A 22,732-nucleotide genomic window follows, 5' to 3' on the forward strand; every position below is an offset into this window, starting at 1 on the left:
TTTTTCTTTTTTTTCTTTTTTTTTTTCCTCGAGATGGAGTCTCGCTCTGTCACCAGGCTGGAGTGCAGTGGCATGATCATGACTCATTGCAACCTCTGCCTCCCGGGTTCAAGCGATTCTCCTCTTGCAACCTCAGCCTCCCGAGTAGCTGGGACTACAAGTGCATGCTTGGTAGCCCAGCTAATTTTTGTATTTTTAGTAGAGACGGGGTTTCACCATGTTGGCCAGGACAGTCTCGATCTCTTGACCTTGTGATCCACCGGTCTTAGCCTCCCAAAGTGCTGGGATTACAGGTGTGGGCCACCACACCTGGCCCATGCAGGTTTGTTACATAGGTATACATGTGCCATGGTGGTTTGCTGCACCCATCAACCCGTCACCTACATTAGGTATTTCTCCTAATGCCATCCCTCCCCTATTCCTCACCCTCTGAAAGACCCTGGTGTGTGATGTTCCCCTCCCTGTGTCCATGTGTTCTCATTTTTCAGCTCCCACTTATGAGTGAGAACATGTGGTATTTGGTTTTCTGTTCCTGTGTTGTTTGCTGAGAATAATGGTTTCCAGCTTCATCCATTTCCCTGCAAAGGACATGAACTCATCCTTTTTTATGGCTGCATAGTATTCCATGGTGTGTATGTGCCACAGTTTCTTTATCCAGTCTATCATTGATGGGCATTTGGGTTGGTTCCAAGTCTTTGCTATTGTGAATAGTGCTGCAATAAACATACGTGTGCATGTGTCTTTATGGTAGAACGATTTATAATACTTTAGGTATATACCCAATAATAGAATTGCTGGGTCAAATGGTATTTCTGGTTCTAGATCCTTGAGGAATTGCCACACTGTCTTCTACAATGGTTGAACTAGTTTACACTCCCACCAACAGTGTAAAAGCATTCCTATTTCTCCAAATCCTCTCCAGAATCTGTTGTTTCCTGACTTTTTAATGATCGCCACTCTAACTGACATGAGATGGTATCTCACTGTGGTTTTGATTTGAATTTCTCTAATGACCAGTGATGATGAGCTTTTTTTCATATGTTTGTTGGCCGCATAAATGTCTTCTTTTGAGAAGTGTCTGTTCATATCCTTTGCCCACTTTTTAATGGGGTTGTTTTTTTCTTGTAAATTTAAGTTCCTTGTAGATTCTGCATATTACCCCTTTGACAGATAGATACACTGCAAAAATTGTCTCCCATTCTGTGGGTTGCCTGTTCACTCTGTTGATAGTTTCTTCTGCTGTGCAGAAGCTCTTTAGTTTAATTAGCTCTTATTTGTCAATTTTGGCTTTTGTTGCCATTGCTTTTGGTATTTTAGTCATGAAGTCTTTGCCCATGCCTATATCCTGAATGGTATTGCCTAGGTTTTCTTCTAGGGTTTTTATGGTTTTAGGTCTTACATTTAAGTCTTTAATCCATCTTGACTTAATTTTGTATAAGGTGTAAGGAAGGGGTCCAGTTTCAGTTTTCTGCATATATGGCTAACCAGTTTTCCCAACACCATTTATTAAATAGTGAATCACTTCCCCATTGCTTGTTTTTGTCAGGTTTGTCAAAGTTCAGATGGTTGTAAATGTGTGGCATTATTTCTGAGGCCTCTGTTCTAATCGATTTGTCTACATGTCTGTTTTGGTACCAGTACCATGCTGTTTTGGTTACTGTAGCCTTGTAGTGTAGTTCAAAGTCAGGGAGTGTGATGCCTCCAGCTTTGTTCTTTTTGCTTAGGATTGTCATGACTGTATGGATTCTTTTTGGTTCCATATGAAATCTAAAGTGGTTGTTTCTAATTCTGTGAAGAAAGTCAATGGTAGCTTGATGGGGATAGCATTGAATCTATAAATTACTTTGGGTAGTATGGCCATTTTCACAATATTGATCTTCCTATCCATGAGCATGTAATGTTTTTCCATTTGTTTGTGTCCTCTCTTATTTCCTTGAGCAGTGGTTTGTGGTTCTCCGTGAAGAGGTCTTTCATATCCCTTGTAAGTTATATTCCTAGGTATTTTATTCTCTTTGTAGTAATTGTGAATAGGACTTCACTCATGATTTGGTTCTCTGTTTGTCTGTTGTTGGTGTATAGGAATGCTTGTGATTTTTTAACATTTATTTTGTATCCTGAGACTTTGCTGAAGGTGCTTAAGGAGATTTTGGGCTGAGACCATGGGGTTTTCTAAATATACAATCGTGTCATCTACAAATAGAGACAATTTGACTTCCTGTCTTCCTATTTGAAAGGGTATTAAAAATTAGTTTTGAAATGTTCCATTTCATACTCATCAGGCAAAACATTAAGAAAATCAAATAATACCAAGTGTTAGCAAGAATATGAAGAAAGGGGAACTCTCATCTACTCCTGGTGAGAGTGAACATAGCTAAACACTACCTAGAGAAGTGGTTAGGTGATAGCTAGTAAAGTTGAAGATGTGCATATCTTATAGTTAGGTAATTTTACCCCAGATATATGCTGTAGAAACTGTGCCGCCTGTCTGTAAAGGAAAGCAGTACCAAATTGGCACTCTGAACATCCGACAATGGGGGAATGGATAAATATATTGTAGTATGTTTATATAATACGATAAAGCAGTTTAAAATAAATAAACTGGAGTTCCATGAAATAACTTGTATAAATCTCAAAAGCATCCTATTGAGTGAAATAAGAAAGTTGAAGAAGAATCCATATAGTTGGACAGCATTCATAAAATGGCTTAAAGTTTGAAAGCACTATCATATATATGTAGAACGTATATATATGTATACATAGAAATATTAAAACTTTCATGACTGACATCATATTCACATTACTGGTTACTCTAGGGAGGGAAGAAAGAGGAATTATATTAATAAGCAAGGAAGAGATGGGGTTGAAGATTTGGTAAAGCTAGATGGTGGATACATCAGTGTAGGTTCTATTTTCTCTATCTCTTTAAAACAGTTCAAAATAAAATAATTAATTGAACTTTTCATGTACTCACTGGATTTCTATTAAAGGGCAAGGAAGATGATATTTACCTCATGGTGATCTGGGAGCTGCCCGATGTTGTGCCTTTCCTACAAGATGGGAAACATGCTGTGCATCTGAGAGTGTCTACTAGAGATAGGAACATGGCTATTCCTTTCCCAGATGTCGAGTTAATAGTTGAGAGGAATGCTTCTCAACCTTCTAATGTAAGTTTCCTCTCTTAGTTTCTTTTTAACTTTTGCTTTTTGTTATGGAAATTTACAAACATATATAAAGGTATAGAAAATAATACAAAGAGCTTCTATGCGTTATCGCTCAGCTTCAAAAATTTTCTGTGTATGGCCAAACTTATTCTTTATTCCCAGCTCTTATTCTTTATTCCCAGCTCTTCACCATGACCACCACCAATGGATTTTTTTTTTTGAGACCGGGTCCTGCTCTGTTGCCCGTGCTAAAGTGCAGTGGTGTGATCATAGTTCACTGCAGACCCCAACACCTGGGCTCAAATGACTCTCCTGCCTCAGCCCCCCAAAACGCTGCGATTATAGGCATAAGACACCGTGTCTGGCCCACCAAAAATGGATTTTGAAGCAAATCTCAAACATTATGTCATTTCATCCCTTTCTATTTCAGTATATATGTCTAAACAATAATGACTATTTCAAAAATAATACCATTATTTTCTAAAATACATTAAAAATAATTTGTAAGAAGTTGTTAATCTCATCACATATTCATTCAGTGTTCAAATTTTCCAGATATCCTTATAATTTCTTTCTTATAATTGGTTTCAACAACCAAGATCCAAACAAGGTCTATTTGTTGAATTTGGTTGGAAAAATCTGTTAAATATCTTTTTTTTCTCTCTCCTTGCAATTTATGTCCTGAAGAAGCTGGACAGTTGACGCCATAGTTTTCCACTTTCTAGATTTTGCTGATTGCACCCTCGTGGTGTTATTTAAGAAGTTCCACTGTACTTCCTGCAATCTGGTAGTTAATCTGGTGGCTTAATTGACTACAACATGGAATTTTTTTTTTTTTTTTTTTTAGCAATACTCCTTCATAGGTGCTGTCCTGTATTCCATCAAGATTCTCACAATGACCAGTTATCTTTTTTTTTTTTTTTTATCTCAGCAGTCATTGATGATTATTACCTAGGTCTATTATTTTCATTCAAAGTTTTCATGCTGCCTTTCTGCTTCATTTACTACTGGAACGTGTCATTAAAGAAAACCTCTCCTTTATCAAATACTTGGTTACACTGAGGTACAGTTTATATAGAAAAGCAAACTAATTCACGATTTGCTCCTTATATTTATCAGTTTTAAAGTGGAGAATAGGTTTCCTAGCATCTTCCAAAGGTGGTCCATGAATTTTGTTTATTTAATATCATTATTGACTCACAAATTTAAATGTTCTTGATGTGTTTCAGTCCATTTAATTTGTTATTATTATTGATGCCCAAACTGTCCCATCTGAAACTGGTTGGAGCCTCTTCAGGCTCCTGAGTTCCTCTGATGTGACCTCAGAAGCTGTGGATAGCTTCTAGGTATGACAAGATGATCCAGGCTCATCTTGTACATTTCTTTCCAGATCTAAAATCCACTATTTCTCCAATATATTCTACTTCATTTCAGTGAGAAATAGTATCTTAAAAAACCACAACCTGGGTTCTAGAGCTGCCCACTGCCACTAGGTTGGTTCTTATTTTTAGACTTTTTCAATAGACAGCTAAGAAAACACATTAAGAGAAAATGCACTACTATTTTGCACTGATATTCCCAATTCAAATGTAAGGTTATATGGCTTTTACTAATTTTATTTTAATTTATACCTTTCTCTCAGAAAATTTTGATTTCTAATGATACAAGCATCATTACTTATTTGCTTTATGCTATTATTTATATAATGTATTCTTCTACATAATATACAGGTTCTTTATGTCATTTTATATGTTATCATTGTACATTACATTGTATTCTAGTTTCAGAAAACAATAAAATTTCTAGGAACATGATACCTGACACAGCTCAGAATCTTGCTTTTTTTGCAGTTCTTTTTGTCCTTAGGGTGTATAGCATGTGGAATGTACTGTCAAATTACTGTGCTTTAAAATTGCTTAAAATAATTCCTTGTACCACCAACTCTATATATGGTTAATTTGCTTCATTTTTCAAATGTATTGCATTTTTAAAATTCAGTTTTGTTTTATTGTTATGTAAAACATTTCCATACTTCTAAGATTAAATTACAAAACAAGTTCTATTCTGAGCTACAAAACAAAGTCTATTGTATTCATGTCTTTTCCACCTTGTTCTCTCCTTAACCTATAGTTAACTTTTTGTTTTTAAGTTTTTGGTTTATGTTTCCGTGCTGTTTTTAAAAAATATAACCAAATACTTGGTTCCCTCTCCACCTTCTTAAGCAAATGATAGAATACGATTTACATCCCTGTATTCCCTGCTTTATTTAATAATCTATTTGAGACCATTATAAGCCGTACATAGAGATCTTCATCTTCCTTTTATTTTAAATTGTGGTAAAATACACGTAAAGTAATATTTACCACTTAGACTATTTTTAGGTGTACCGTTAGCGACATTAAATACATTCACATTGTTGTGCAACCTTCATCACCCAGCCATCTCCAGACGCTTTCATCTCGCAAAACTGAATCTCTGTTTATTAAACAATAACCCCCTATTTCCCCTTCCCTCCAGCTCCTAACAACCAGCATTCTAATTTCCATCTCTATGAATTAACTTACACTGGGTATATCATATAAGCAGAAACATATGGTATTCGTCCTTTGTGATTGGTTCGTTTCACTTAGCATGATGTCCTCAAGGCTCGTCTATGTGTAGCGTATGTCACAGCATCCTTCCTTTTAAAGGCTGAACATTATTCCATTGTATGTATAGAACACATGTTGTTTACCCATTCATCCATAAATGGATACCTGGGTTGCTTTCACTTTTTTGCTATTAATAGCAATGCTGCCATGAACATGGGTGTACACATGTTCATTTCTCTTTTCTTTTCTTTTATTATACTTTATATTCTAGGGTACCTGTGCACAACGTGCAGGTTTGTTACATATGTATACTTGTGTCATGTTGGTGTGCTGCACCCATTAACTCATCATTTACATTAGGTATATCTCCTAATGCTATCCCTCCCCACTTCCCCCACCCCACAATAGGCCCTGGTGTGTGATGTTCCCCTTCCTGTGTCCAGGTGATCTCATTGTTCAATTCCCACCTGTGAGTGAGAACACAAGGTGTTTGGTTTTCTGTTCTTGCAATAGTTTGCTGAGAATGATGGTTTCCAGCTGCATCCATGTCCCTACAAAGGACACTAACTCATCCTTTTTTGTGGCTGCATAGTATTCCGTGGTGTATATGTGCCACATTTTCTTAATCCAGTCTGCCATTGATGGACATTTGGGTTGATTCCAAGTGTTTGCTATTGTGAATAGTGCCTCAATAAACATACGTGTGCATGTGTCTTTATAGCAGCATGATTTATAATCCTTTGGGTATATACCCAGTAATGGGATGGCTGGGTCAAATGGTATTTCTGGTTCTAGATCCTTGAGGAATCGCCACACTGTTTTCCACAACGGTTGAACTAGTTTACAGTCCCACCAACAGTGTAAAAGTGTTTCTATTTCTCCACATCCTCTCCAGCACCTGTTGTTTCCTGACTTTTTAATGGTCACCATTCTAACTGGTATGACTTGGTATCTCATTGTGGTTTTGATTTGCATTTCTCTGATGGCCAGTGATGATGAGCATTTTTTCATATGTCTGTTGGCTGCATAAATGTCATCTTTTGAGAAGTGTCTGTTCATATCCTTTGCCCACTTTTTGATGGGGTTGTTTTTTTCTTGTAAATTTGTTTGAGTTCTTTGTAGGTTCTGGATATTAGCCCTTTGTCAGATGAGTAGATTGCAAAAATTTTCTCCCATTCTGTAGGTTGCCTGTTCACTCTGATGGTAGTTTCTTCTGCTGTGCAGAAGCTCTTTAGTTTAATTAGATCCCATTTGTCAATTTTGGCTTCTGTTGCCATTGCTTTTGGTGCTTTAGATATGAAGTCCTTGCCCATGCCTATATCCTGAATGGTATTGCCTAGGTTTTCTTCTAGGGTTTTTATGGTTTTTAGGTCTAACATTTAAGTCTCTAATCCATCTTGAATTAATTTTTGTATAAGGAGTAAGGAAGGGATCCAGTTTCAGCTTTCTACTTATGGCTAGCCAGTTTTCCCAGCACCATTTATTAAATAGGGAATCCTTTACCCATTTCTTATTTTTGTCAGGTTTGTCAAAGATCAGATGGTTGTAGATGTGTGGTATTATTTCTGAGGGCTCCGTTCTTTTCCACTGGTCTATATCTCTATTTTGGTACTAGTACCATGCTGTTTTGGTTACTGTAGCCTTTTAGTATAGTTTGAAGTCAGGTAGTGTGATGCCTCCAGCTTTGTTCTTTTGACTTAGGATTGTCTTGGCAATATGGGCTCTTTTTGGTTCCATATGAACTTTAAAGTAGTTTTTTCCAATTATGTGAAGAAAGTCATTGGTAGCTTAATGGGAATGGTATTGAATCTATAATTTACCTTGGGCAGTATGGCCATTTTCACGATATTGATTCTTCCTATCCATGAGCATGGAATGTTCTTCCATTTGTTTGTGTCCCCTTTTATTGCATTGAGCAGTGGTTTGTAGTTCTCCTTGAAGAGGTCCTTCACATCCCTTGTAAGTTGTATTCCTAGGTATTTTATTCTCTTTGAAGCAATTGTGAATGAGAGTTCATTCATGATTTGGCTCTCTGTTTGTCTGTTATTGGTGTATAAGAATGCTTGTGATTTTTGCACATTGATTTTGTATCCTGAGACTTTGCTGAAGTTGCTTATCAGCTTAAGGAGATTTTGGGCTGAGACAATGGGGTTAAGTATTTCATGTGAATGGATGTACCATTGTTTATTCAACTAATCCCCTGTAGGTAAGCATTTGGGTTGTTTTTAATCTTTTCCAATTAAAAGTAGTGCTGCAACATATATATATATGAAAAAGACTTATGATTATTTCCAAGAAGTAGTTCCTGATAACCAGAAACCTCATCTACACCCAGATTCCCAGAACTTAGCATTGCCATGGCAAAAAAGGCCACACACAAAATGAAAACACTAATAAGAAACTGGATAAAATATGTGGAACTTATATCACAAAGGACTAATATCTATAATATATCTTCCTAATTATCTATATATACATATTGTATGTATGTATATCTATATATACATATCTATGTGTACATAGATATATATTTCTAATATATCTAATATACAACAAACTTTTAAAACATTACAAGGAAAAGAACAACCTAGATAGAAAATTGACGAAAGATATGAAGAAATAGTCCATACATGTACTAGCAAGATGCTCCACTCATTATAAGATAAATGCAAATTAAAGTATATATATATACTTTATGAAATATATACTTTATGAAATACATATATACTTTATGAAATATATATATAGAGAGAGTTGGTTTCCATTGTTGACAGTGTGTCTTTGGGATAGATTCAAGAAGAGGGATTGGGTTACTGGATCAAAAAGTAAATGCTAATATAATCTTCCTAGACATTACCAAACTCCCCTCCACAGAAGTTACAGAGCTCTGCATTGCCCCTAATATGTGAGACTGCCTATTTCCCCACCGCCTTGCCAACAGTATATATTATAGTCAAACTTTGGAACTTTTTCAAATCTAGATGAGAAATCAAAACAAGTGCCTTTATACTTGAACAAGTGAGAGCAAAATGAGAAGTGTTTTTAAAAAGATAAAAACCTATGAAAAGAGAAAGCTGGAATTTTATTAACTGACATTGAAAAATCTAGTTAAAATTACATGATGTAAAAATAGTGAAATAATAATTGGCCAGAAAAGAATGAACAACCATTCTGTGACCTTTTAATACAGTCCCAAACTTAGCCTTCCTGTTAAAATATAATTTGGTATACTTTAATTTGCATTTATCTTATCATGAGTGAGGGGAGCATCTTTTTAATACACATATGGACTATTTGTTCGTATCTTTTGTTAATTTTTCTATCTAGGTTGTTGTTCTTTTCCTTCTAATGTTTTAAAAGCTTTTTGTATATGAGATACGTTAGGAATATATACATATATGTATATATAAATAATTAAGAAGATATATTATGGATATTTGTCCTTTGTGATGTAAGTTCCACATATTTTTTCCAGTTTCTTATTAGTGTTTTCATTTTGTGTATGGCCTTGTTTGCCATGGCAATGCTAAGTTCTGGGAAGCTGGGTGTAGATGAGGTTTCTGGTTATCAGGAACTACTTCTTGGATATAATCATAAGTCTTCTTCAGGCTTTGTTCAGGTAATCCATTCGTCTATCTAAAAATAGGCTGGTGCAGTGGCTCACGCCTGTAATCACAGCACTTGGGAGGCTGAGGTGGGTGGATCATTAGGTCAAGAGATTGAGACCATCCTGGCCAATATGATGAAACCCCGTATCTACCAAAAAAACAAAAATTAGCTGGGCATGGTGGCGTGTGCCTATAGTCCCAGCTACTTGGGAGGCTGAGACAGGAGAATCACTTGAACCCAGGAGGAGGAGGTTGCAGTGAGCTGAGATCACACCACTGCACTCTAGTGGAGTAAGACTCTGTCTCAAAAAAATTAAAATAATAAAAATAATAATAAAAAAATCACATCTGTCTATCTAAAAATAACTTGTCTCTCTAAAAATAGGTAGCTCTTTTAAATTCTCTGAGATTTTAAGAAGGACAAGTTTGTGATACCAAAAACATCACAAAATGGTCGGTCACTGTTTCTAGCCAATTACTAATTTGATCATTTTTACATCATAAGATTTTAACTAGATTTTTCAGGGTCAGTTAATAAAATTCCAGCTTTCTCTTTTTATAGGTTTTTGTTTTTTTTTTTTTAAAGCTTCCCTTCTTGCTCTAGCAGCATCACTTGGTCAACTGTAAAGGCACCTGTTTTGTTGTATCTTCTTTTTTTAATGGTTATTTTAAAACCTAAATAAGGAAAGTATATCATCAGATTATTTTTTTCAGGATATTCTCTGAATTCCAAAATTGTAATTAGTCTTAAAATAGCCAGCCTTAATTTCTCATAATAAAGGAATATTAAAGTACTTGCCCCTGATAAGTTCTTAGTGATAGAGCTTCAAAAGTTATACACCCAGAGTTTTTAACCTGCAATCTACTGGCTGTCTGTCCATGGGTAGACTTTGGGGGTCTAAAAAGCCTCTGAAATTGTATGCAAAACTTTTTTTTCTGAAGAGTGCAAGGTTCACAGCTTTTTCTTTCTCAACATTTTATTATGAAAATTTGTAGACATTAGAAAAGTTGAAAAATTTAGAGCGGACATCCATATATTCGTCCACTTAAATTTTACTATTAACATTTTGCGGTCTTTGCTTTATCACATATTTATTCATCGGTTCATCTTCTACTCACCCTTATATCCATCTTATTTTAAAAATCTATTTCAAAGTAAGCTGAAGGCATTGATACATATCACCCCTAAACACTTCAGTGTATGCATCATTAACTAGAGTTCACTGTTTATGGTTTTGCTTTTAGTAAAATGTACATAAAATAAAATGTACAAAATTGAAGCCGCTATTCAATGAGTTTGAAGAGAAACATAAACAACCAGAACCCCTAGCAAGATAAAGAACTTCACCACCACCCCAGAAAGTTCCTTCATGTCTCTGCCTATTCAATATCTGCTCTTTACCCAAAGGCAAACACTGTTCTAATGTTTTTCACCAAACATTTGTTTTTTCCTATTCTAGAACGTCACATAGTGCAGTAATATAGTATACATTTAAGGTTTTGTTCATTTAGCATAATGCTTTTGAGATTTGTCTGTTGCTGCTGCATGAATCAGTAGCTCACTCAGTTTAATGCCTCAGTAGTATTCAACTGTAGCTTTTTTTTTTTTTTTTTAAGATTCTTGAAGTGTTTGTGACCAAGAAATGTTAATAACAACAGGTACGACTGGGAAATATTGACGGTTCAGTTCCAGACCATGACAATAAAGCAAATATCGCAAAGCAAGAAATTGTGGGTTTCCCAGTGCACACATAAAAGTTATATTTAGGCTGGGTGTGGTGGCTCATGCCTGTAATCCTAGCACTTTGGGAGGCTGAGGCGGGCGGGATCACTTGAGGTCAGGAGTTCAAGACTAGCCTGGCCAACATGGTGAAACCCCATCTCTACTAAAAATACAAAAATTAGCTGGGCGTGGTGACATGTGCCTGTAATCCCAGCTACTCAGGAGGCTGAGGCAGGAGAATGACTTGAACCTGGGAGATGGAGGTTGCAGTGAGCCAAGGTCGCGCCATTGCACTCCAGCCTGGGTGACAGAGTGAGTCTCTGTCTCAAAAAAAAAAAAAAAAAAAAAAAGTTGGCCGGGTGCAGTGGCTCACACCTGTAATCCCAGCACTTTGGGAGGCCAAGGCGGGAGGATCACGAGGTCAGGAGATTGAGACCATCCTGGCTAACCCGGTGAAACTCCGTCTCTACTAAACATACAAAAAATTAACCGGGTGTGGTGGCGGGCACCTGTAGTCCCAGGTACTCGGGAGGCTGAGGCAGGAGAATGGCGGGAACCTGGGAGACGGAGCTTGCAGTGAGCCTAGATCGTGCCACTGCACTCCAGCCTGGGCGACAGAGCGAGACTCCATATCAAAAAAAAAAAAAAAAAAAGTTATATTTATACTATACTGCAGTCTATTATGTATGCAATAGCATTATGCCTAAAAAATGTATATACTTTAATTTAAAATACTTTATTGCTAAAAATTGCTAATAATCATCTAAACCTTCAGCAAGTCCTAATCTTTTTGCTGGCGGAGGGTCTTGACTCGATGTTGATAGATCCGGGCTTATCAGGGAGGTGGTTGCTGAAGGCTGGGGTGGCTGTGGCAATTTTTAAAAATAAGACAGCAATGAAGTTGCCGCATGGATTGCCTTTTCCTTTCAGGAAAAATTTCTCAGTAGCATGTGATACTGTTTGATAGCATTTTACCTACAGTAAAATTTCTTTCAAAATTGGTGTCAATTCTCTTAAACCCTGCCCCTGCCCAGTCATCTAAGTCCTTCGTTGTCATTTCAGCAGTGTTCACAGTATCTTCATCAGGAGCAGATTCTATCTCAAGAAACAACTTTCTTTGCTCATCCATGAGAAGCAACTCCTCATCCATTCAAGTTTTATCACGAGATTGCAGCAAGTTAGGCCTCACTCCTAATTCTAGTTCTCTTCCTATTTCTACCATATCTTCAGTTACTTCCTCCACTGAAGTCTTGAACCCTTCCAAGTATCTTTGAGGGTTAGAATCCTTTTCTTCAAATTCCTGTTCATGTTGCTATTTTGACCTCCTCCCATGAATCACAAATGTTCTTAATGGCATCTAGAATGGTGAATTCTTTCTGGAAAGTTTTCAATTTGAGCAGGCAGATTCATCATAGGAATCACTATCTATGGCAGCTATAGCCTTACAACATGTATTTCTGAAATAATAAGTCTTGAAAGTCAGAATTTCCCCTTGATCCATGGGCTGCAGAAGGAATATTGTATTCACCAGCATGAAAACGACATTCACGTTGTACATCTCCATCAGAGCTCCTGGATGCATTTTCAATGAGCAGTAATACTTTGAAAGGAATCTTTTTTTTTTTTTTTTTCTGAGTAAAGTAGCTGTATATGTTGAATTCAATAGCTTAATTTGCCATCTCTTCAGAAACCTATTTTTGTGATATGCTTACACCTCCTCAACAAGGCAGGCGCATGTGTGCATGTCTGAGGGATGAAGTGTTGCGGGCATATGTTTGAGGCTGAAGAATGGAGAAAAAGAAAACTATACCTTTGTGTTCCCATAGAAATTTAAACGAATTGTTTTTTTAATGAGGATCTTGATTAACTTTATTGATTTACTCTAATATTAGAGTACTCTAATCAAACCATTTGCACCTTTCAGCTTTCAGAGAGATAAGTGGTCAGACACTAAAGAATGGAGGAAAACTGCAAGTTACAGCCAGAGCAACTGAGAAAAGTCTTCAGTTTTTTTCTCCCTGACCTTAGCAAAACAACCATAATATAATTTATTTCCTTTTTATTATTATTAACCATAAAGCTTCCTTGCAAAAAAAAAATAGAATAATATAGATGGTTTTATGGAATTTGGAAACAATTATTTTATCATAGAATGGAGAGAAACTGTATTAGTTTTCCTCATACTGAAACAAATGTCAGTTTGGAACTGCAATTTGAATGTCATTCATTGCTAGTTTAAATGATAAGTAGGTTTTTTCTTAGCTAAGAGTCCTTTGAAATCAATATATACAGTGACTATGTCATAATAACGTTACCATGTAATGTGCACAAAAGACAGAACAAAATGCATGTCCTCATAAAGTCTAGCCTACTTCCCTTTTCAACTCTACATATCATTGGAAACACTAGGTTCAATTATATGTATCTGATATATGAAATCTTACTTATAGCTAATACAAACAGAAAGAATATGCCTCTATAGTGAGTCAGAACCAGGCAGTTAGCAAATAATTGCATAGGTACCAAAAAATGATTGCTCAAAAAAAAAAAAAAAAAAGAAAAGGAAAACTATTGTGATAAATTATAAAATAAACTACTGAAGCACAATAAAGTGCCTTTTGGGCTTTTAATGTAAATGTAAATTATCTCCAATTTTGAAACCTTTATTTTTTGTACTTATCATAATTATCATTATAGCACTTCTTTTTTGCAACAGACTTTAAAATTATAGATTGAAAGTTTGCAAAAGTCAGCCAGGCACGGTGGCTCACACCTGTAATCCCAGCACTTTGGGAGGCCGAGGCGGGCAGATAACTTGAGGTCAGGAGTTTGAGACCAGCCTGGCCAGCATGGTGAAGCCCCATCTCTACTAAAAATACAAAAGTTAGCCGGGTGTGGTGGTGCATGCCTGTGATCCTAGCTACTGGGGAAGCTGAGGCACGAGAATCACTTGAACTCGGAAGGTGGAGGATGTAGTGAGCTGAGATCGTGCCACTGCACTCCCGCCTAGGCAACAGAGTGAGACTCAGTCTCAAAGAAAAGTTTGCAAAAGTCACTTAGGAAAAAAATTTGATTGTGCATGGAAATTCTCTCCCTAAAACTCTTTTATTGAGGAAGCACTTTTTATTGAATACCTGCCACGTATCATGCACTGTTCTTAGCACTGGGGATGTCAAGATTAATGAGGTATAGTACCTGCACTATAGAAGTACAGCAGAGATCCTGGAGTGCTGGGGAGAGGGGGAGGTTTTTGAAGAGGATAATTGCCGAATTATAGCTAAAGAACTCTCAGGAGTTAGCTTGGCTCAGATAGGCAGTTTCTAGAGGGTAGTGAAAAGACAGTGAATCTCAAGTAGAAGAGGTAATGTGAACAAAATAATGGAGGTAACATATTGCATGGTTTGTGAAGAATAACTACAAGTATCTCAGTGTGGTTACAGTAATACTGGGAGTAGTAAAATATGAAGACAAACAAATAGGTAGGGACCAGACCATGCTTACAAGAATAAGGAGCTTGAGTATCCTGTAACAAATGGAAGACCTTTGAAGGGCTTTAAATGAGAAATGACACGATCAGGTTTGTGTTGTGGGCAGCTCATCTTTGATATTGCTTGGATGACAGATTTGAAAGGGCCAAGACTAAAGGCGGAAGATTCAGGCAACAGGCTACTTCCTGTTTTAGTTAAAAGATACAAAGATGACCAGGCTCAGTGGCTCACACCTGTAATCTCAGCACTTCGGGAGGCCAAGGTGGGAGGATCACTAGAGGCCAGGAATTCGAGACCAGCCTGGGCAACATAGACCTCGTCTCTACAAAAAAAAATTTTTTTAATTTTTAAAAATTAGTTGGGCACAGTGGCGTGCACCTTTAGTCGAGCTATTTGGGAGGCTGTGGTGGGAGGAATGCTTGAGCCCAGGAGTTCGAGGTTGTAGTGAGCTATGATTGCACCACTGCAGACCAGCTTGAGTGACAGATCAAGATTCTGTCTCTAAACAAATTTACAATTAAAAAATAATAAAATATATAAGGTCATGACAATGGAGGTAGTGCAGAAGAAAAGGTTTTGGTTTCAGAAAATATCTAGCAGTAAAAGTAGCACAACTTGCAATTGATACCATGCAGTTGGGAGAGGAGGGTACTGAGAGAAAGGAAGGAAAGAAGGACAATTCCAGGATTTCTAACTTGAATGATGAACTGAAAAACAGTGCTAACCAATGAAATTAAGAATAGAGGACCGGGCACCATGGCTGATGCCTATAATCCCAGAACTTTGGGAGGCGGAGGCAGGAGGATTACTTGAGCTCAGGAATTCGAGACCAGCCTGGCAACACAGTGAGACCTTGTCTCCACAAAAAAAAATCAAAACATTAGCCAGGCATGGTGGCAGCCACCTGTGGTCCCAGCTACTCCAGAGCCCAAGGTGGGAGGATCGCTTGAGCCCTGGAGGTCAAGGCTGCAGTAAACTGTGATCATTTCACTGTACTCTAGTCTGGGCAACAGAGGGAGATCTGTCTCTGAAAAAAAGAATAGAATAAAGAAACATGCTTAAAGGAGGTGACAAGTTATATATATTAACACTGAGATACCTGTAAAATGTCTAAGTAATTAAATGTATAAGCCTGAAGCTTGTAGGAGAGGACTGGACTAGATAATTAAGTCATTAGCATTGAGATATTTGAAACATAATCTGAGATTCCTCAGAAAGAGTTGAAAAAAAAAAAGAAAAAGAAAATGAATTTGAGATAAACCTCCAAAGTATTAATATTTAAAAGGCTGGCAAGGGTACCAAGTAGGAAACAGAAAAATAAAAGTCGCAGAAACACAGCAAAACCAGCAAAGCCTGGAGTCGAGGACATCAGGAGAGTAAGGAGTTTCAGGAAGGGGAGAGCAACTGAGAGTGGTAATTGACAGTGGTAATAGACCTCTCCTCTTATTTAAATGTCACTCTTCTATGCTCCTGTGAAGTCTTATGCGTGCCTCCCTCGGATACAGCACTTTCACATTGCACCATAATCAACACTTTATCTGAGTACTTTAAACTATTATAAGTTTCTCTAGATCACAGATGTCCTACTTGACTTTGTATTGCAAGTATCTAACATAGTAGATATCTAACAAATATTTGAGGCAAGACAATTGAAAAATATCTTAATGGTAAATAGGAAAAGCTATCACAGAGTGTTACAGAGCAGAAGCCAATGAAATTTGCTGAGTGAAAGAAAAGTCAGTAAGTGGAAATGATGAATGTAGAATATTCTTTCAAAAAGTTTGAAGGGAAGAGGATGATGGGAAGTTAATCTAATAGTCGGTAAGAAAGAACAAATAAGGCTGAGAAAAAGCAGCCGGTAAACAGGAGTATATTTTTGTTGCTTTGATGAATTCTGCCAGTTAAAAATTTTCGTGCAAGAAAAATAAGATTTTACTAAATTTCATGCTCTGATATTAAATATATATATATAAAATAAAGCATTTTGTTTTAAGTTGATGACAATTACAAAGTGTACACATGGCATTTATACCGTGAATCATGAATACTCTATTCATAGTGTTCTGTTTTCTTCGTTCTTCAGAATCCCGTCATGGATTCATTACGAGTGAACTGCATTGATTTACTACAAGTAGAAGGGTATAATTTGATAGCAGCTGGAACCTTAAATGGTGTGATCATCTTATGGAATTTTGTGACGTCTACTGTCAAAAAAGTGTAAGTTGTGTATTATCCTTAAACAATGTAAAAACTTTACTGCAGAAGAGCCAAGTAACATGCAACACTCAGGGAAGGGCTGGGCGCCGTGGCTCAGGTCTGTAAACCCAGAACTTTGGGAGGAGGATCACTCAAGGCCAGGAGTTCAAGACCAGCCTTACCAACATGGTGAAACCCTGTCTCTACTAAAAATACAAAAATTAGCGAGGTGCACTGGTGCCTGCCTGTAAACCTAGCTAATGGAGAGGGTGAGGCATGAGAATTGCTTGAACTTGGGAGGTGGAGGTAGCAGTGAGCTGAGATCACACCACTGCACTACAGCCTAGGTGACAGAGTGAGTGAAACTCAGAAAAAAAAAACAAAAAAAAACAAAAAACCACCACCAACAACAAAAAACCTCAGGGGACAAAAAAGCAATACATAAAAATGGTGATAACTTTCAAGGCAGGCCTTCCTGGAAGTTATATTCATGAACGGACTATGTTCTAAGTTTCTGAATCCCAGGATGATATAAGTAAGGTGAATTGTAAGCATCTATATTTCCAAGAGCTTTGATCTTTACTATTCTCACCGAGTATATGCTTTTCATGTGTGACCTTGCCCAAATTTATGACCTCAACAAATAATTGAAGTACATAACAACTTCAAACACTAATCTCTCTAGAGCTTCAAACACACATAACCAACTGCCTACTGGCAATTTTCATCTGATCGCTACCATCTGATCACTACCAAGACCCTCAAAGCTAAAACATCTTCCCAACCTACTCCCCACTCCCAAACTTCTCCCATTCCCGTATCCCCAGTGCCACCACCATCCACTCAGCCACCAAAGTCAAATGGTGAGAGGACTCCTGGGTAGCACGTCCTTCTCATTCACCACCTCAACACGTCTGATTTATTACAGGTTGGGGCTAACAAGGGCCAATGTGGTAGATGCAATTATTCCTCTCAACCAGTTAGATTTACTCTGGACTATGGCCAAGATCTTACCCTCCCCATACCATCCACTTTTCAATTTTTTTTTTCCATTTGTTGCAAAGGAACTAAAGTAACACTGAATGATTTGTTTGGATGGATTGTAAATAATAAGTTCTCCCCAGCTGTGTAATTGGAATCTATGCAAGGGCCATGTGTGGCCACCCTATGGCAAAGGGGTTTGGAAAATTTTACTTGCAGATACAAGACGGCCAAGAACCTTAACAATGAATGAAAATAAAATCAAGTTTATCTAAGCATTTGGGGGACAGGAAGAGGTATAAAAGAGGAGAGAAGGGAGAATTGGAAAGGACAAGAGAAAAGAAGAGGAAAATACAAAAGAAATGTCTGCCCCTCTATTTACAGTATTTAACATACTGCTGGTCTGTCTGCTCCTTCCCATCCAAGTCTGAGTCATTCCTTTTAGCCAGTTTTTGAGAGGAAATAATCATTTCTTCTTTGGACTATGGATTTCTTCTCTTTGAACCTTTAATTGAAATAGCTGTTTCTGCAGAACCCCCTTTCTGCCCCTCAGTCCATATACTCCTGGATCCTGCCCCTGGAATTCCTGTTATCCTTCTGTTCCTTCACTTCAGCCCATGCCCCCAGCCTTTTCTCACACACTGTGTACCTGCCACTTGATACCTACACCTGTCTGCACTGCAAACTTCCTCTCCTTCTTGCCAATGCTTTCACGCTGTGTCAGCTTATGTATGACTCCTTCCTAAGAAGGGAAGGCAGATAGACTGAGAAGACCATTATCTCGATGCCACACCCTAAAGAGGGAGGCAACACTCATGATAATAAGCCCACTTTAAAGGTGAAGATCCTCCTTATTAAAGTGCCTTGTTATTTTGCCAAGGGATGCATGCATATCCAACATCCAATCAGAGGAAAACAACCAAGTATAGTGTGGGTCATACACAGTGTCCCTTTCCTATAGGCAGATGATTATATAAGACAATTGACTTCGAATCAGTGCAGTATTTTGCAAAATATATGATTTAGCACAGATCTGTGGAAGGTCATTTAGGCCCAGCTTTAAAGGTTCTGAAACTGAAAATGGTTTCCATATTTGCAGTAGAGTCCATCTCTTTGTCTACCTCAAACTTCGCCTAAGACCCCTTCACCAGTCAGAGGACATAACTCTTCTCTTCCTGCTCTAAGCGTCAGGCTTTTTGAGCCCAGACTTAATATTATTCTTGCTAATTAATAATCCACTTCATGATTCAGCTCATCTGCACAATAGAAATCTCTAAAAAAAATTTGAGCTCGACAAGTCATCAAGCTCGTAGACTTCTCTTTTGAGCTTGGGTTCACTTACCAGAAGTAATTTCCACTGAAGAAAAAGGGGAAATTTGGCTGTAAGATCTATTTGCTATAACGAATGTTAAATGCAGCTTTAAGAGCCAAGCATGATGTTTCAGTGCAGGCATTTAGGGACTAGTCCCCTGTTCCTAGGATGGTGCCTAGAAAGTTCAATGTTGACCTTGGAATCTGGGTCAACAGGAGACTGGAGCAGCAAGAGCAGTGTCTTTACTGGACTACCTGTTCTTCTCCACTCCATTATAAGCTCTTTAAGGGTAATAATATTTTATTCAAATTTATTACTCCACTTATTTAAAAAAATATTAGAACTCTACTATTTAAACTGTATGAAACCAGCCAGGCGTGTTGGCTCCCATCGGTAATCCCAGCACTTTGGGAGGCCAAGGCAGGAGGATCGCTTGAGCCCAGGAGTTCAAGACCAGTCTGGGCAACATAGTGGGCCCCTATCTCTAAAAGTAAAATAAAATAGAGTTTTATCCACGGGATTTTATAGAAGTCCATTCTCTGATCTAAAGGTAGGAAGACAAGACCGGTTAGTTGAACTAAAAGACTTTTAAACCGCTAACGATCATGATTTAACAGAACCTTGTTAAAAAAGGTATGTTCAAACTCTACTTCCATGCATTTTCTTTTCGTGTTCAATAATATTAGCATTTGAGGAATTGTTTAGCTCTGCAGGGGATATACAATCTTAGTACTGTAAGCTCCATAATTTGTAATTTCTTACCATATAAATATATACTTGCTTCCAGGTGCCGACTTGAAGATTGCTTCCCTGTAAACCCGGACTTGCATCCCAAGCACTTTAAAATTAATGACATACTGTTCCTCTTTCGTACCCCTGAATGTGCAAGGTAACTCAGTACTTACTGAACCAGTAATACCGTCTGGGACTTAGGTGGCTGGTACATTAGGTTGATGCAAAATTAATTGTGGTTTTTGCTATTGAAAGTAACAGAGTTTACTTCATCCCAACTTTGAGGGGACACCTAAAAAAAGACATCAGTTGGGTTGACACGTGGCTTCAGCTTTCTTCCCATTACTGTCATTTTGGAGGCGAGGTTCTCCTCAGGGATTTGAAGTGTTGTGTGGTCCCCTCACCATGTCAGCCTCACAGCACCCTTTATCCCAGTAGCAGAGATGGAAAATGCTAACTTGGCCGTACTTTTCGCCAGAATCTAACACTGGTGTGAAACAGAAGGAAGGACTTGCAAGGTAGGTATGGAAGGTCATATGGCCGGAGGTTTCATCCACCATCCACTGTAACTGAGCAATTGTCATCCATTTCTGAGAGAGCAGGGGATTTAAGAAAAAGTGTTTTTCCTATTTATATTTGCGTGAGAGCTCTGGTTTGCAGGCAACAGACAATGCCACACATAACTTTGGAGAGAAATCAGAAGCTTCTGTGCTGGTTTGGGGTCACCCAGAGGTCAGCCAGAATGTAACCCCTTCCCTACCCCTTGGCATGAAATTTCATCAAAACTGTTCTGAGAATATTTTGAGGACTTATTCCGTAGACATCTGCACCAGACCTTAAGCCACTTTCAGCCGATTTCAGTGGAGTGCCACAGACTAGGATCCGGTTAGAACTAGACATTGTCAAGCAGGAAGTTAGACAGGCTTGTAAGGTCCTCCCACCGCCACCCTACCCCCTGCCATTTCAGTGTAAGAGCCTCTGGGACTAAATCTGGCCTTTGCAGTGGGATAGCCAAGACTTTTATTTTCTGACCCAGGGAGCAACAAACCTTATTTCCTGAGGTTCCCCAATAGTCTCCACCAATATCATAGTGGTCAACATTTATTACACAAAATATAAGGCATGATTTGTTTCCTGAGTGGCTCAGTATCCACAGATGATGAAAGAAGCAATCAGCTAAAATTAAAGCAGAGAAGCACACCCTTTGAGTATGGTAGAATATCTTAACATTTATCCTTGGGCTTCCCCCCTCCCCTTACAGGAGATCAAGTCAGGATTCCATATGTTCTTCGTCCCAGTGTGAATCCAGCAAAGGTCCACAGAGCAGTAAGGTAAGCAAGACACAGAGAGAGTCTATCTTCCTGTCACAACGTTGGCTCAAAAATAGTGCTATTGCGCATTTGAGCCCCTCCTTTGATAGAAGGTAACAGTGGAAGAATTCTGTGTGTGCATGCATATGTGTAAAAACACATTGTTTTGCCAAAAAAATGCAATATCTAAGTTGTTTTTTCAATTTTATATATTTTTCAATTTTTATATATTTTTTCAAAGTTTTATATCTGTGAATAATCAATATACAATCACAAATAAAATAAATCATGCATGTTATTTTGATACTTACAAAGTAATGAAGTAATTTTAGACTATCTCTTTTGCTAAAAAGTAAGTGCTCTTTTGCTAAAAAGTACATATGTCACAGGGAGAAGAGACAGCAGGTAATATAATTACATTACAACATGTACTGTAATGCAGTGGTTTTCAAACTGTGTTCTCAGTTTCAATTTTATATGTTTTTATGCTTTACATTTCTAGTTAGAATTGTGTTCGAAGGAAAGTTGTCACTGAAAAAATCGTTTTTAAATCCCCAGCATAGTGGAAAGAATAAACTTATATGGAAGCAAAAGTCAGACAGATTGTACTTGAACCCAAGTCCTTCTTTTAATATCTGATTAGCTTTAGAGCTGTCACTTAATCTGAGTTTCTGTTTCTGTTTCAGTAAAAAGGGAATAATAAAGATGAAGTTGCATGGTTGTGAATACAATTAGAGATCATGTCAACCAAGAACCAAGCCTGCATTAGGCATTTTTAATTACTCTCGTTACTATGCTGGTACCTCAACCACTAGAAGAATGTTGTGTTATGAATTCTCTATTTCTGGTTTTTTTCAAAAAAAATTTTAAGTATAATTTTAAAATTAATGCTTAGAAATGAAAATTCAACTGTCTGGAGAATTTACTCACCCAGTATATCTCATTTTCTTACAATGTCATAGAAATATTTTCTCTTTTCCTCCCATAATTCAGGGAAGCAAGCAAAGCATACATGACAGTGAGGTTAAAGGTCAGTATGAAATCACCTCTCTTCTTTATAATAAAGCAACTCCTTTGCAACAGGGCATTTAGGTGACAGAGTATTTTTATGAATATATATATTCCTCAATATATGAATGCATTATATATATTCATATATATATTCATTATATATGTATATATAATATACACACACACACATACATATACATATATACGTGTGTGTGTGTATATATATGCAAAGAATATACATATTCTTTTTGGAACCAAATGTTGAGGTGCTATAGGATTCAGTAGCCTAAATGGCAGAATTTTCATTATGATGATGCCTTCTTAAATACTAATTATAGATTTTAAGAATCCAGAATATTACCGAACTTCTTAGTCTCCAGCCATTTTTCTAAAACTTATACTGCATTTATGAACCATTCTGTATGTGTAAGATTTGTGAATAAATACCTTGTGTGAGCTGTTATGTATAGTATAGAAGCTTTTGCAATATGATCAAAATAAGCTTTTTATATTTTTTCAGTGATCCAGGATTCAATTTTTTAATGCTTTTTTTGTCCTTTGCCCCGACTGAAGTTCTCTGCGTTAAAAAAAAAAAAAAAAGAAGAAGAAAAAAATAATG

General features: G+C 37.4%; 1 protein-coding gene across 1 annotated transcript in view; it reads left to right on the plus strand.

Annotated features, from left to right (window-relative positions):
• Positions 1-22,732, plus strand: part of WDR64 (WD repeat domain 64) — a 156,701-nt gene that overhangs the window by 103,725 nt on the left and 30,244 nt on the right. The window contains exons 14-18 of the mRNA XM_025360038.1: positions 2,988-3,164; positions 16,655-16,788; positions 19,848-19,949; positions 21,054-21,123; positions 22,096-22,132. Of these exons, the coding sequence (XP_025215823.1) occupies positions 2,988-3,164; positions 16,655-16,788; positions 19,848-19,949; positions 21,054-21,123; positions 22,096-22,132 (520 nt within the window). The remainder of the gene's footprint in view (positions 1-2,987; positions 3,165-16,654; positions 16,789-19,847; positions 19,950-21,053; positions 21,124-22,095; positions 22,133-22,732) is intronic.

The sequence above is a fragment of the Theropithecus gelada genome, chromosome 1 (assembly GCF_003255815.1).
Source record: "Theropithecus gelada isolate Dixy chromosome 1, Tgel_1.0, whole genome shotgun sequence".
In the NCBI taxonomy this organism is placed as follows: domain Eukaryota; kingdom Metazoa; phylum Chordata; class Mammalia; order Primates; family Cercopithecidae; genus Theropithecus; species Theropithecus gelada.